Source organism: Dermacentor albipictus, unplaced genomic scaffold (genome assembly GCF_038994185.2).
Source record: "Dermacentor albipictus isolate Rhodes 1998 colony unplaced genomic scaffold, USDA_Dalb.pri_finalv2 scaffold_19, whole genome shotgun sequence".
Classification (NCBI taxonomy): Eukaryota; Metazoa; Arthropoda; class Arachnida; order Ixodida; family Ixodidae; genus Dermacentor; species Dermacentor albipictus.
The window spans coordinates 970,634-987,647 of record NW_027225573.1 but is presented as its reverse complement, the minus strand read 5'-3'; the positions used below and the strand labels follow the sequence as shown (position 1 = coordinate 987,647).

General features: G+C 45.6%; 1 protein-coding gene across 1 annotated transcript; it reads left to right on the top strand.

Moving 5' to 3' along the window:
• The first annotated feature begins 15,856 nt into the window (after positions 1–15,856).
• Positions 15,857–16,462, top strand: LOC139052182 (uncharacterized). The gene has a single exon (XM_070529258.1). The coding sequence runs from the start codon at positions 15,857–15,859 to the stop codon at positions 16,460–16,462; it is 606 nt and encodes a 201-aa protein (XP_070385359.1).
• The last annotated feature ends 552 nt before the right edge of the window (positions 16,463–17,014 follow it).

Below are 17,014 nucleotides of genomic sequence, written 5' to 3'. Positions count from 1 at the left end.
TGGACACTTAGCGCATTTTGGCTGCCGAAACCGGCCGATTAATGACCGTCGCCAAGAGGGCTATCGTGTCTGCAGTTATGTCAGTGACCATTAACAAAGCGTCATTTATCACTAACCATCGTTCACAACAGCTGCACGTTTTCGATACATGCGGTGCAGACACAGATTTAAGCGCATTTCAAATGTTCACATGCGCACATTTTAAGCAAAGCTTACTTTTACGATTCATTCATACCGCAGACTAATCAGCTATATAGTAGCAGCAAATCTGCAAGTAGAAAAAGATTCAAGATGCAAGAGCTTCTAAATCAAATTTATTTCATACAAGGGAATGCATGAACGGCTGCTGGCAGCAGGCCAAGTGTGCTGGTTCTTGGAACCTTTGGGGCAGAATTCAAAGAAACTGCAAAGGCAACAAGCTATTCAGAGTAACAACAGGTTATTTTTATTGCACTAATCACATCAAGATGGCAAACTTGCAGAGTAATTATTCACACAGTGCAGACTGTAATCTGACAGCACATTTTTCTTTATCTCTTACCACTCGGAGGAAAGCCAGTAGTTGAAGACACTGTATCGAATCAATGAAATCACTGAAGCAGGTTTTGGCCAAAAAGCCAGGTTACCATGCTTTGTGACCAATCGCATCAGAGGCAAGGAAATTTTACGTCATTGAACAGTGCATTCACTCCACTCCCGGCCACAGGAAACAGCATTCACCAAAGCACAACGTAGATTTCTAGCGTGTTTACATGAACGACAAGTTTTTGTTCCACTGGCTGATACATGATGCTCACAAGTTAGCACACATACAATTGCGGCTTAGCTTCTATGGCAGCAAGTAGTTAACAAAATAAATAAGCCTGTGCACTTCAAAACAATAAATTGACTAGAATCCATTTTACTGTTTTCAAAACTTCACACGGAGAAGGAATATATTACAATTATCACAGCTCGAGAGCTAAATATGCATATGCCAACTTAGCACCCGTTTTATCCTTGTTCCCTTGTGTGCTTTCTGCAAAGATGTCCTATCTCTTCAGAAATTGCGGTTGACGAGAGAGGTACATATTATTCGTTTCAATTTTAAACTCTGAAGCGTGCATTCAAAGTCAAGAAGCCCAGACTTGTTAGCAACAACGCTCTCACTATAGTATCAGTGTGTCTCCAGCTAGTTTGCTTGGCTAAAGCATTTACTCCTATGGCTGACTTCCGTGCGGTTTGTGCAGTGTGGTGCACTGCATCCCGTCATACTGGAATACAAGTGCCAGTACGATGTGTTTCGTATCACTTAACCAAGATCCTTGACTTCACATCGTCGAATACCGTACCTGAAACCCGCAGCTGCTCCTCTCAACGCACGATCGACGGTCCGCTGATTGCAATGGCGATGGCACTGACGGAAACGACGAGTTCGCATGAGTCGGCGATGCGCCCGCAAAGTTGGCTTCGCAGCGGCGCGGATCATTTGACGTCATTTTTCGCGCTCGGCCAATAGCGGTGCGAGCGGCGCCGGAAAGGTATGCGCAACTCTGCTCCCTGCGGGAACATATACAGGAACACTAGTGCTCAGCAGCCTAACACCATAGCCACTGAGCAACCGCGGCGGGTAAAGAGCCGCCGTATCTCACACCACGTCACGCGGCTACCCAGCACCTCCACCAGAATCTTACGTGTAGTAAGACACAGGCGGAGGCGACTATTTAAAGGCTATTTACACTGGAGCCAGAGCGCCAGGCCGACATTCGCTCGCGCCAAGGGCACAGAACCACTTCGCTGTTCTCGCGGCGGCTCGTCTCTTGAGTGAGTGAGTGAGTGAATAAACTTTTATTTGGTCCAGCAAAGCGTGATAAAACGCGCACCTGGCTAATCCCACGACGGGACTGACAGATCTAGTCTGCCGGCCCGATCGCGGGCGTGCTGGACGGCCAGGATTTGATCCTCAAAGACGGGACTTCGCAGGAGGGCGTCCCACTCTTCCTTGGTGAACTTCGGGCCCAGCGACCCGCACTCCCAGAGCATATGAGGCAACGTAGCTACCTCACCACAGGCCACGCAAGAACGATTCGTATAAATCTCTGGATATATGCTATTATAAGCATCTCCCGATAATATCGTAACTATATATATATATATATATATATATATATATATATATATATATACTAATAATAATAATCTTTATTACATCCAGTCATGTCATGGTTACAGATCCAGCCCGCATAAGCAACATTGCTTGTGTGCGTGGCTGGGCAGTCAGCTGGTAGCACTGATATGTGTACAAATAAATTATAAAAAGAATATAGGAAAAAAATGATTGTGCACAAGTGAACAAAATATATTATTTGAACAAAAGATATAATTGCATCAACAGGGAAAAAAATACATTGACAAAAAATACACATTGACATTAGAGATGAGTTCGCAATCAGGTTCGCATGCTTCAAATCCCGAAGAAAACTTCAAAGAATGTGGGCATTACTTATCACCCATGACCTTAAATGTGATTTTATTTCTTTAAATGTTCCCGCGATATCATTCTCATTCAATTTATTGAAATTTGCCGGCACGTAGAAAGCAAGAGTTCTCCTGCCGTAGTTTGTGTACACACGAGGTACCACATATTTTTCTGTCTGACGTAAGCTGCGAGATTTCACGTTCAAGTTTTTGAATTTAGAAGAAAAATAACTTTTACACATGGCGTCGAACAAAACTTGTTGCTCGACAAACATGCCTGACTGGTACATGCTCAGCAAGAGATCTTCCCCGTGACCAAGTGTGCCATACGAGAGGCTATAGGCAACTTTTTTTAGGATGCGGTTAATAATCTTAAGTCTATTAGAGGAAGCAAAGCCATAAATTGTTATTCCGTACTTTATGATCGATTCCCCAAGTGCCTTGTAAACCATTTTACGAATATTTACATCACAGAAAGATTTTACGGCATACAAATGAGCGCACACAGCACGTAAGCGCCTTGCGAGCTCTTCAATGTGGACATTCCATGACAATGTGTCGTCGAAGTGTAGTCCCAGGTATTTTGTGCGATATATATATATATATATATATATATATATATATATATATATATATATATATATATATATACATATATATATATATATATATATATATATATATATATATATATATATATATATATATATACGTACAATGCTACTCAGCTTTCATATAGGCGTTGCCCCACCAGCCGTTGTATGAACGACCACCTCAGAGAACATTGCATTTGAATGAGGGTAATTGTAGGCGACCACCTAGCAGCGCATTTTGCTCGATGTGGTTGTACGGTTTTATTTAAACAATGCAAAGTTCTAAAACGTTAGCGTGACCAGAGTGCACGTGAGATATATGTCGCGTACTGCATCAACGGAAAAGGAGACACGTGCTCGGTGAATGTGCCGCCAATATCGCTCCGGACCAAGGAAATCGCATTTCTTGCACTTTGATGACGGCGCTCATTTAGCGAGTATGATTTCCAATAAAATCCCCTTCTTTCTTACCATATAGCTTACCCTCTCTTCTTCGCATTTCAGGCATCTGTATCTATTTGCTGTGCACGTAATAAAACATCGACTGATAGTCAGCGCGTCGTGCTTCTGTTTTTTATGTCCTGTGTCATGCACTGTTGCTCGTTTTTTTTTTATGCTACAATCAAATAAAGTTGAAGGAACCCAAGTTTGAGGCCACACATTCTCAAAAAAACGAAGTGAGCGGTAATGGTTCACGATAATGCACACTGGAAATCTTAGAGGGCTTTCGTCGCAAAGCTCATCTTTAAACATGGAACGGGACTTCGGTCTATTTATTACGTATAAACGCCTACGTCGCATCGTTCTACACCATTAGTTGCACTTCAAAGCTTCTTTTCACAACCGTCGAAGCAAATATGAAACGACATTTGCCCAGAATAAAAAGGTCTTCGTTGAGGAAGACGTACGCTGTAGTGTCAGTCAGTTGACAATATGCTTTTACATTGCGATAGCCACGTGGGCACTCAGTAAGTGTGTGTGTGTCTTTCAATATATGATTCGAAGAACTGCTGAGTGATGGATGTAGGAAACCAAAAAAGGTTACGCAAAAACTTATTTAAAAAAACGCGAGATGGACCAGTATGGGAGAGGGGCGCGGGGGAAGGCTTTTACCTAAGTATAATAAAAAAGACAGCCGCACCCTTTCAGGGCATAGAAACATGAGTTAGCTTTTTGACCATCCCGAAAGGTTTCTGCACGGCTGGCCGATTCCAAAAAAAAAAGAAAAAAAAAGACGGGAGTCAATATTTGAAGCGCAAATAGGCGGGCACAGCCACCTAATTCCATGTTAGCCGAGGTGCCCGAGTCAGACTCTGCGTTTCGTGGCTCCTGCTTTCGTACTCTCGCTTCAGTAACGCATACTTGCCCTTTATTTTTTGGATCCTCTTTCACGTGACTTTGACAAAACACACAACCTAATAACATTGCTAATAGGGTCTTTTTTTTAGATAAAGAGCTTGTCGTGTTGTTTTTTTACCTCCCACACTTCAGTTTCGTAGCAACTGCAAGAACGAGAGAAATCGCCGTCTGCTAGGGCACTGAAATTCGACAAAAGCGTCGATGTGAAGTTAAATATTGTGTCATTTTATGCAAGTAGCATCCCGTCAGTGCACTTAAGTGTTTATTTCCAGGCCTACTTACATTAAAATATTAGGAAGTGTCAATGTTCCGATGTCTTCGTTTTTATTTTTAGTTGACTTCGTGACAGCCGATGTTAGTTCCAGTCAAACTCACGCACGGAGCGTTAGGGTTCAGACCATTTCCCTCGACGTTATCAAAATTTGCGGTGACTTCTACACGAGTACTTTGGTAATTGGGCTGGGAATCCGACAACAGCTCATATCTTCAGCTTTTGACCAAAGTGATTAATAAAGCGCTTTTTTTATTGGAACGTAAACTTTGAAGACATTGGAAGAAACGCATCATGGAATCCTCGTAAACGGATACATTACAGCGTCTACAGAGAGGTAAAAAACATTGAGGCGGATAAATAAATATCAGTGAAGCTTTCTTTATGTCAAATAGAATTATTAGCTTGTCTGCATAGCAGAAGGGCTTCGATATATTTCCTTGACAGGTAATGTAATGTATGCCTAAGTAGGCAAATGGAATACTGCGAAGACACGTGAGATTGAATGGAAATGTCGCTTACGACGAGCAATGTATGCCAAGTACTCTGGAAATTACGCATATGCTTTGGCACTAAGCAGCTCTTATTTTCTGCTGAGAAAGTATGTACGTACATTTTGCCGTAGTAGTGGCAATACAAGGGTCCCCAGGGCTACGCCGGGATGTGACACTTGCAGCTCACACTCCAATCCATATGAACAAGCTTCTGTAATCGACATTTATAAAAAATGGCTGTGGCTTAGGTAAGGTTAAGCCCGGGATGCGAAGAATACTAGCCTTTATTTTAGTTGTTGAACCACTGTTTAGCCTGGTGAACTGCTGTTGCTTGGCTATATTTGGTTCGGCTAGACGAAGAAACAACTCATGCATTACTGCTTCGCCTTCAAGAGGGGAACGCGACAGCGTTCCCGTCGACCCGCCAAGGGGTGTAAGACAATGGGCTACAGGGCAGCGACTACGCGCCCCGCATTGGACGCGGTGAGCGTCGAGCTAAGCAGCGTTCGGCGCGGCAACGAAATGTGCGCCTGAGCAAGAGACGCACGCCTTAGAAAGAGCTCGTTTCTAAGGCAACACCGCATTCACTAGAGGCGCTTTTGTACCGCTTTGAAGCATCGTACTCGTGGCTCAGTGGTAGCGTCTCCGTCCCACACTCCGGAGACCCTGGTTCGATTCCCACCCAGCCCGTCTTGCAAGAGTTGAGCCAAAGCCACTTCTCCTCTGTCGTGACGTCACGGTGTCACGTGGTTTCATGGCGACGCCGCCGCGCCTGAGGAGCTGGGTTGAGCTCTCGTAATATGCTTCGCATAAAAATGCGATTGGCTGACTTCGCAAGCATTATATCGCAAAGCAAGAAAAAGTTGCTTGAACTTGGTGCGTTTCAATAAGTTTTCTTGTTATCGATGAGTCGCTTTCTGTTTAACGTCACCTTTGAAGTTTTCTTAGTAACCTTTTCATCGTGAGCCATGCAAAGCCTCCTATCAATTCCCTCTTACCCTTCGCAAACCCGGTGTTCATCCATGCCTTTCAGCATGTTCTTCTCATATGATCTATCTGCACATTGGCTGCGAATGTGCAGTACTCAACAATTCAAACGCGACAATTCAACAATTCAAGCACTGGTCAATCGCCGGGGGCTCACACGGAGTCAAAATGCGCCACAAAGGCTCTAACTTTCATCGCAATGCATCAGCTTCGTGTCCCCAGCGTCCACCGGTGACCCGAAATCCTTACGGCCGCCATGCGCTCCGATTATCGCGTTTGATTCGCAGATCACTGTACCCATGTTAAAATTGTCATTTCCGCCACAATATAGCCTCACAAGCGAGCGCTTATATTTGGTCCTTACCTTTATCCTCATAATTATCCTTTATCCTTAGAGTTCCAGGCGGAATCCTGTACAACAAAAACGCAACTGTCGCCAGTACTCCCCTCGACATTCCCAAGGTGCGATGCATAAAGTGATGGGCATTCGGGTTTAATTAATTCGTAAGACGCTCAATGTTCGAGACCGAAAATGCACTGTAAACGGAAATAACTCCGAGGTGGGAGTATAACGCTTGTCCTCTAGCGACCCCCCGGTTAGGAGTTTATTATGCTCCGTATGATCGGAGTAGAATTTTTACTCCGTGCGAGCGGAATTTTTGCGTGGAATTATGGGAGTTATTTTTTCTATCTTTCTTTTTTGCTTTGAAATGGACGGAGTTTTTTCGAGGTGCAACGGGAGTATAAAAAGAGGCAGCGCGTGAGTTGGCGCGAACATCTTTACATACAGAGGCAGCTGGTCAAATTTCGAAATATGCACACGATACCGCATTAAATCCGACGAAGCAAGTCAATGAAAGCACATATATCATGACATACATAAACATTTCAGAAACGCCCAATGCAGAAATTTGAAAGACATCCCCCGTACACGCGATACTCAAGAAGCAACGGTGCCAGTATCCACGATAGCCAGTATCCACGTAGCCACGATACTGTGCACCTCGAAACCGCCTAGGGAGCAGCTGTGCTGTTTTCAGAATTACGACTCACATGCTCGTTCATGCGAAATGTGCCATCCTGATATTAACACAATACCTTAATCAACACAAAACTGTTAATTCAGAATAGTGAGAGAAAAAAATTAATGCCGTAATTTCTCACAATTAGCATGCCATTCTATGAGTGCTGGAGCGACTTCGCACACTGCCGGCGTTCGCGGCCAAAAAGTAGTGCGTTAGTTACAGTAAGCAAGAAAAATGTAAGTGCGTCTGCTTCACAGCAAAATTAAATTTTTGAGATATAGTGGTAGCGTAGCAACAAATCATTACGTATGAGCATGACCCGCAGCAGCCGACGTAACACCGAAAATGCGCAGTCATACATATTATACACCGCACTATTTGCTCGGCGTCCAAGCAATATCTGTCGGTTGTGAATAGGAGCTACGTCGCTGATCTCTCGAGTGAATCCTTAAACTCGGAGCCAGCAGGCATGCGTATAAATCAGTGTCTCGGATAGAGCGTAATGTTAATGCAATATCGGAAGCAACGACGTGACCAAAACCTATACGCGCGATAAAAATTTGATGCACATCGCTCAATAAGAAGCTTTATTTACAGTACGCATACATATGTCCTACCGTTTTTCGGGTGAGAATATCCGTTCGCAGATACATAAAAACAGTTGCTTGCACACCGATCTTCCTCACTGGCAACACAGCACCGCAATGAACTTGGGGTACGCCATTCATGTGCGACTAGCACGGACGTCGTCGCTCGAACAGTGGCTGCTGTTGCCATTGGTACGCGGTCCTTACAAACATTACACCGGAGGTTGTCAGCATGTACCCAAAAGGACATCAAAGTCGTATTTCCCGTAGTGAAGAACACAAGCCAGGGTCACGCAGCACGAAAACACAGTCAGAACCTGAGCCGACATCAAAAGCCAGTGAGCAGCTTCGAGGTATACCTAAGCCTTTTTCCGCACTTGAAAACGTTGCTCTTGCATTCATCGTTGTCAGCAAAGTGATCAGAGCTAACGTACTTGAAGCTGAGAAACAGCGAGCTTCAGGCATGCCTATAACACTTTCTGGAAGGAAATACGGGGAACAAATTGACGAAACGCTGTCACGGAACGACTCTTCACAAATGTAAACAAACCGTCAACCAGGAGCACTGCCGACTCCGCTGAATGCGCCCAGTCGCTGGCGAGGCGCACAGCCTCATGGTAAGCGCCACGTGACCAACCTCTTTCGGCGGAGAGGAGTTTTTAAGCGGAGTATTATAACAAGATTTTAAGCGGAGTAAAATCGCGTCATGTCGCCCTAATACTCCCGCAGCTAGCCAGCGGAGTGAAACGAGGGAATGGCGCTGTTTTGCTCCTGCTTTTGATCGGAGTAAATATTTGAGGAGGGGAGGTTTTAGGGCACATCACCTGTTAAAAACTCCCAGGTGGGTTTATTTTCGTTTACAGTGTGGCGGACTGCATGGCAGCTCCCACAAGCGCCTGACCGTATTGTCAACATCACTGCTCCGCCGGCTACTTCCTACTTTGTCAAATCGATTCATAACATGACCCTCAAAGAACCGGAACAACATTCTTGCGCTCGATGCAAACTAGCTAAGCTGCACTGTTTTAAGCGCAATACGTAGACAGCATCACTTCGCAGCAGGGGAAAAGATAGCGTGAGCGTTCATCGCCGCGACCACGCCGCTTTCAGTGCTGCACCATCTCAAGACCCTGTAAGGTGCTGTGCGGCGTGAGAGAAGCTTTCAAGACGGGCCGAAGTGGAAACCACTGAAGAACGGGAGATCCAGGAGAGTATCCAGGAGAGTATCCAGGAGAGTATCCAGGAGAATATCCGGCTGGCGATCGCAAAGGAGGCCCGCGACGCCAAAAGTCGTGTGCCGGCATCCTAACGAGCAGCACAAGCCAGAGTGGCAGCGTCCTGAGTGTGTTCCGTCGAGTGCTGTTAAAACGGAGAGAGCGACGAAAGGCAGTGCGGGATGGTGACGAGACGAATGATTTAAATGGCAAGAGACAGCTGGTAGTTGATGATCAAGAAGCGCTGGGACCCATGGCGTCAATCGTGCCTGTCACCGATCCGCTGAATAGGTCGCGCGTTATTTCAACGCCACCTGCAACCCTTCGTTCTGACTGACAACGCTCGATGCCTGGGGACTGGCTCGCTGATGCCTTTGTCTGCTTCTTTGATCCATCACGTGGCGTTGGAGGGCCAGTATTTTTTACACGAAAATGTTTTTATACCGGGGTCCGCCATCAATTTCCTTTAAAGGATGTGACGTCGACGCGAAGGCGTAAAGTATGCACCCTTGACAGGAATGGCGCCATCATCTAGGAGCGGTGAAGCGAAGCACTCTATAATGACGCTCATAATGAGCGTCGACAGCGAACGGTTCGGTAGTCTTAGCGCAGCAAAGGCTACAACGCGGTGTAGCCTGATGTAGGTAGTGTAGGCCTTCTTCTGAGGAGACAACGCAGTTTCCGCACATGGTATCTCTTTCGCGACTGATTAGCCTTTGTTATTCGTCAGCAGTGCTTACACGTCGCCTACTGCTTCCCTTGCGATGGCACGAACAAAGAAAACCGCTGCGCTAAGCGGCACAGAAACGCAACAACGTCGACGGGCGAATCTCGCTTTGGTACGGAGAGCGACACGCCAGCGTGAAGCAGTACGCGTTCGCGGCGCACTCTGCGAACTCTGCCACTCGCATTTCTGAAGCTGAGCGCATCTCAACTCAGCTGGCTGCCAAGGACCCTACCGAGCCAGACCAAAATGCTCGTAATTTCTCCGAAGCTGCTCGTCAACACGAGGATGCGCGCGAAGCGAACCTGCAATCCGGTCGCCGAAACGCAAATCGTGGGCCTTTCGCTGCAGTGGATCGTGAGTTCACGAACCAAACACGCAACAGCATCTGTGAAGACACGTTTAACTTTCGTGTTCTACCGATTCCTATGAAAGAGGGATCAACCATATCTTTTCTCTTTAACAGGGGTTTGTAGATGTAGACCGCTTGAATAGTTTAGCAGGGTGGCCGATTGGGCAAGTTCATGATTTATAATCCTAAGTTTAGAGCGCGAAGATTTCGGCGCATTGATAATAAAACTTCCGTTAGCAGTCCGCGCGTGTCCTTGTCACTTGTCGTGGTTACGTTTAACGTCCGTACTTACGGTTGAGTAAAGTTAGCTTATCGAATAGAATTATTTATTAATCTGTTCAAAAACAGCATACAAGCCTTCTCATTTGGTACACAATGAAAAAGCAAGACGCAAATGGAGGTCAGGAACAGAATACATATATATTTGAGGAGTAATTGAATGCTATTATTTCAAACACAAGTCTTATATGGAGCTCCGCGAAAACTTCTCGCAGACCGTGGCCGGACATTCCTATCAAAAGTTATCACGGACATCCTGCAGTCCTGTGCCACGAGGCACAAGCTATCCACGTTATACCATCCGCAAACAACTGGCCTCACGGAGCGTCTCAACCGCACTCTCACAGACATGCTCGCGAAATATGTCTCTTCAGACCACACTGACTGGGACCTCGCTCTACCGTTTGTCACATTTGCTTATAATTCCTCGCGTCACGACACAGCCGGTTATTCCCCATTTCTCTTTCAGTTCGGCCGAGAACCAGCACTGCCCCTCGACACAACCCTCCCTGTTCACGCGGCACCGACCAGTGAATATGCACTTGACGTCATTGCCCGTTGTGCCCACGCAAGGGAAATTGCCCGTGACCGACTTCTGAAATCTCAAGAGACTCAAAGGCCCGGCGACACCGAGGCGACACCGAGGCATGCACTTCCCCCCTGGTTCTTTGGTGCTTCTGTGGTCTCCGGCGCGTCAGGTCGGCCTGTTACAAAAAACTGCTGTCTCGTTACGCAGGTCGATACCGAGTGCTTCGTGCCGTGATTCCCGACACCTACGAGATCGCCTATGACGCCCCATCTGCTTCCCAGACCAGTGATATTGTGCACGTAAAACGACTGAAGCAGTATCACCCTCCAGGTGATGGCATTCAGACGCTCCCGGACGTCGCTTCTGCCGCCGCGGGATTATGCTACACGCATGTGATATTTGATTGTTTGGACGAGGCGCATTCATTCATTCATTCATTCATTCATTCATTCATTCATTCATTCATTCATTCATTCATTCATTTATCCAAAGCTCCTTGTACAAAGTGAATTTGCTGGTCAATCTAAGCACTGCGTGCTTAGACTGACCAGCAGCGTGAGCGCCATTACTCGAGAAAAGAGGAGGAAGAACGAACTGGGGTAGCTCTGTGAATCTAACCGGTCAGCGCTGCAACCACTGTTGTAAATATAACCTGTAAATAATTGCTCGTCTTACTGACTCGTCCTTCCCGTAACAATATATAAGAACGCCATCACTGCCATGATCAGTCATGGTTACACTTGCACCCGTTACAGAAAAAAAGAAACCTATAAGAATTACAATTAATTTGTTCAAAAATGTTATTGATCACGGTCACCAAAATTGCACCGCAAATGTAATTAAGCAATTACTATACAGTAATAAATTATTTGAACATTACTTTCTGCGCTACCTTTATTACCATGGCACAAATACAGTAAACGGAACGACCATGCTCTTCCAGTACGTCCTCTGCACTCCATCATCGGTTATTTTCTCTACCTGAGAATTGGTTTTACAAATTTTATTCTGCAACGATCTTCTCTCATTTTCACGTTAATGAATCTGCAGCGACATTTGAACTCGAGTCTGCGTTCTTCATGAAACGCTGCGCTTCCTTGCTGCTAGGGCTAGCGAAAGGCACTTTCGATAGGCCAAGTCACAAAAATTCTGCAGGACCCTTCTCGCGATGACGGTCGACGCTAATGCGTTGAGGTTGAGTGACTATATTTATTACTTTATTAAAATACTTTACATGCCCGAAGTCATTGCAAAAGTGACAGCCCTTCGACTTTTCTGAAGAGGGGTGCATGCGAAGCTCTGGATCCGCGGCTCTTCGTTGTCATAAAGCTTCGGCTTCACGCTCTCTCGCGGCGAGGTTGGCACCTAGACGACGAGCCCCTGTTCGGGCGAGTTCCCTGCGGCGTTCATCAAACGCCGCCTGTTCATCAGCCGAACGCACGACGCGCGTCCCGCTCGCGCTGCCTTTCCTTCAACGCAGCCTGCTCTTCGGAAGAACGAACCAAACGCGGCCTCCATCTGTCGGCCGGGCCTGAACTGGCAGGAAACGGCGGGCGCGAGGTGAGCGAAGATGCGATCACACCCTTTCACTCCTCCGGAGGGAGGAGACGCCTGTGATTGGCTCGCGCCTTGCGCTGCGTCTACTTCTTCATGCACATAAAAACCCCATTTAAAGGGCGCACATTATGAACCGACAGTGGCTGAAGAATGTCATGCACGTTCCTTCCTTTGAAGAAGACAGGCACTAATACATTATATCATTTGTTTATGTTATTAGGACATCATTCATTATGGAGAAGCTGAATGATCGACAGACATGCGGAGCCACCTCGGTCGACAAGGTCTTTCTTTCGAGAAGAGGCTGCTCAAGTGCGTAGTGTGGTTGCTACCATTCATCCCGTTCCGGAATGGATTTCGTGTATGGACGCTCGTGTTTGTTTGCCCTAATTTTCAACATTCATTGGACTGCGTGCCATGTGTGCATTCGTTTCTCATGTATGTTCAAATTTAATGTAATATTTTTGGATTCACACTCCTCATAATTCCATGCAATAAAGAAGAAAGAAACGACAGTGGCTGAATCGGATAGCGTGGTGGTCTCGCAAGCAATTTTTATTTTTGCGTGGCTTCAGTTTTTCCGTGAGTTAACACCAACGCCGACATGAGTCAGGCAATACAAGCTTCGCATGAAAAAAGAGTGGTATACATTAACAACAAATACACACACGTGCTACAATAATGTTATAACACAGCGTCTTGTTTACTGCTGTTTTGAAACTTGCATTGTCCGGAATAGTGGCAATAGAATCAGGCGGGCGGCTCCGGCGTAAACTATTTCTTGGAATAAATAAAACGTGGCACAACTTTGTTCGACGAGACAATACACCAACTTGAATGTTGTGATCACAACGAACGTGTTACAGCAATCGTTCATTTGGACGTTATTGGACGTCTGCACAACAAACCTCAGCGCAGAATGTATAAAATCGGGTGTTTTTTCTTCAGATATTAGTGGCCATCTGCCAGTCTTTCTACTGAATACCCAATATGAAAATAGCGCTGATGAGCAGGTATTTTTTGAGGAAACCTTAATGATAGCTCACGTGAAGTATTTGTGAACTTATTGCAAAAGCGTGACTGAAGCGTTATAATAGAGCACAGCGATGTCGACACTGCCTATGATTCTTTTTTCGCATAATTCATTCACGCTCAAGGAAATCGTCCTGCGTAGAAATAAAAAAATACAGAAAACCACAGATAAACGAAAGTCTTTTTCTACACATAAATGTTAAGAATAAGTTGTACCACGAATTCCTCAGTCACCGAGATCCTAAAATTCTTTTGTAGAGATAACAATTCCGAAATTCATTGAAAAATAATTTAGGAAACCATAAAAATAATGACTACACAGCAAAATTCGAGAACATTTACGGCAACCCTAGAAAGGTATGGCAAATGGTAAATTCACTAACGAATAGAAAGAAACAGTGCGGTGATAAAGAAATGACTACAAATGGTAGAACTGTTTGCGGTGAAGATCAAGCTAACTCATTGAATGCCCATTTCATTTCATAAATTCACGATGTTATGAAAAGCCTAGTGATACTGATTGTGATACTAATATTCCAGGTATACCCATGTTGGAACACACAATATGCATGCAACCAACACCTCCTGCCGAAGTGGAAGCGTCCAAAGGCTGCTCAAAAGTAATGTCGCAGATGCAATTGACGTAATTGGCGCGATGGAATTAAAATAAGTATCTCACCTTATTTCGGGGACTATTGCTCACATTATTTATCTCATGCTAACAAGCGGTGTTTTCCCGCAGAAAGTTAAAATGTCATGAGTAATAGCTATATCTAAAGTTAGCCATAGAAATAAATTATCAAATTTCCTACCGATATCGCTGCTCGCTATTCTGTCGAAAAATTTTGAAAGTGTGATGAATGAACAGCTAATTTCTTTTTTCTTTACAAAGACGAAATATTGTATATAGTGGGATACAACTTTAGAAAAAAGAGGAGGCCCCACCCTGATGACCGAAGCGCGACAGCCGATTGCCTCCACGACTAAAATAATCCCACTACAGAAATCGTGCTTCTGAAACGCGCGATTCTGAGTATAAATAAGGACTTTTGTATTTTGATGACTGGTTTAATAGAGCTCTTATGTGCGACAGCACATGCCGGATCCCGACAGAAATATAACCCCGGGCCTGCCACAACGCTGCCCGTCGTCTGCTCTTTAGCTTTATTGCGCAACTGACAAAAGCAGAAAGAGCAGCTCTGCATGGCTTTTGCGCTTGTTTATATGTACACGGCACATTTAGTGCTCCCTTTCCGAGCTTAAAAGGAATGATTTGCTATTATACAAGTACTTATATAAAACAATGCATTTATCGCAACCATTACAAGCCTGGGTAGTGAATACTCGGGGCAGGAAAGGTACAAAAATGCTTCGTTCATCGTTTTAAATAAATATTCTTGGTGCTAAATAGCGTAAAATTAATATTTTTTGATTTTGTGTTCTCACAAACTTTTTTCTTCTCACTTTTTTTTCCAAGCCTGCAATCTTTCCAGTTCGCGCAAGGTATTCCTTGCGAGTTTTCCGAGATGGAGCACAGCAAGGTGACATCGGAATGCGATACTTTGATGCCGAACGAGCCTTGTGTCACATCGATGTCCACACCACCAAGGAACCTCGACAAGAACAAGAGTGGCTATATCCTGAACAGTCATTAGCGCTACGTGATCTTCCACTGCTACACGTATTAACGAACAAGGGAGCCTGAACACAGCGTGGAGGCCACGACCAAGTTTGTCGCCGAGATACTCGGTGTCAGCGAAAGCACAGTGTTCAAGGTGAGGAGGGAGGTCAATGCGTCGCATATTTCGGGTGGCAAACTGTCGACGCCCTCGCGAAAGCGTCCACTAAATGCGAAGCAAAGGAAACGCAGCACGAAGTATGACAGCTTCACGTTGTGCACGCTGATGACGTGTGTGCGCGATTTCTTTCACCGCAACGAGACACCGACGGTCGAGAAGATAACTAACCAGTTTTCGAAGTCTATGGATCTCCCATCACTGAAGCGGTGTACTGTGCGTCGTCTGCTTGTCGAGATCAGATGCAAGCACGAGAACCGGAGCCGCAATTCGCTGCTTATCGAACGGGATGACATCGCTGAATGGCGGAATCACTACCTTCGTGACCTGGGGTGCTACCGGGTTGAAGGCCGAAAGATCGTTTTCCTGGACGAGACATGGGTGACGGCGGGACACGCTCGGTCGATCGTGTCGACAGACACGGTGTTGCAGAAGCGCGGACGCTTATAAACTCGAGCAAGTGGCCTGTCGACGGGTCTAAAACAACCTTCTTGAGAAGGCCAGCGCTCGATTGTGACGCACATTGGCAGCGAGGATGGCTTCGTCGACGGCTGCTTAGATATATTCCGAAGCCAAAAAACAGGCGACTACAACGAAGATATGGGCGGCAATCGCTTCGAGGGATGGTTTAATGGCGTCCTGCAGAAGGTGCCTGCTGGTAGCGTCACTGTTTTGGATAATGAACCTTACCATTCCCTGCGAGAAGGAAAATTGCCGAAGGCAGCTTGGAAGAAGGAAAAAATGCAAGAGTGCCTAAAAAGCAAAAACATGACCTACAGCAAAATGATGGTTAAAAAGCAGCTGCTTGAGTTGGTAGCATCTGTAAAGCCACGCTTTCTGAGCTACATCGCGAAGAGTGCAGCCGAAAGGACCGGTTACATTGTACTCAGGCTCCCACCGTACCACTGCGAATTTAATCCTATCGAGCTCGTGTGGGCAAAGGTGAAGAATGGCATCGATGCGGACAACAGAGACTTCAAGCCGTCCACTGTCGAAGACATTTTGAGGGAAAAAATCAAGCACGTAACGGCGGAAAACTGGTGGAAGAACATTCACCACGTGATGGACATGAAGGAAAAGTTCAGGCTTGATATGTTTTGGAGTGACCACAAACAACTCATCATAATCCAAGTGGGTGAAGATGACAGTGAAGAAAGCGGCTCCGACTGCGAGCTGTCCGGCATTGAGCCACTCGATGAAGCATAACGGCTTCTTATTAACGAAAGAACAGCCGTTATTAGGGCTACCAAAATTTTGCCGCTGGGTTCACAGCAGCCAAGCATTCTCCCGTAACCTCTCAAATAAATAAGCAGTTCATTTGGAGACACATTCCTTTTAACGGAAGCTCAATTCTGAAAAAGCAACGTCATGCAGAGATTGTGCTCAATATAAGTATTGGCATGGAATCATTATGCAAAAAAGAGGTGAGGCGTGCAGACAGCACACAAGAGTAGAGAAGAAGACAACACGAACGCCGACTATCAACTGAAGGGAGCACTGAGGCGCAAAAAAAAGAAGACACAAAACTCATCTGCGCAACCTCTGGAATGGTAACACCACGTGTCAGTTGGGTACATGTATCGGTCTACGCGAGAAATAACTGTTGAGACACTGAATCTCTTCCTTATGTAAAGTATTCGAAGGCTGACTCACGCACGCACTTCCACCATTATAGATATGCCATGCCTCTACCATAAGACGCGTATCTTCATTCTTGTGCCTGTACAATATCGCGCATTCACCTAACTCTAGTAGGCA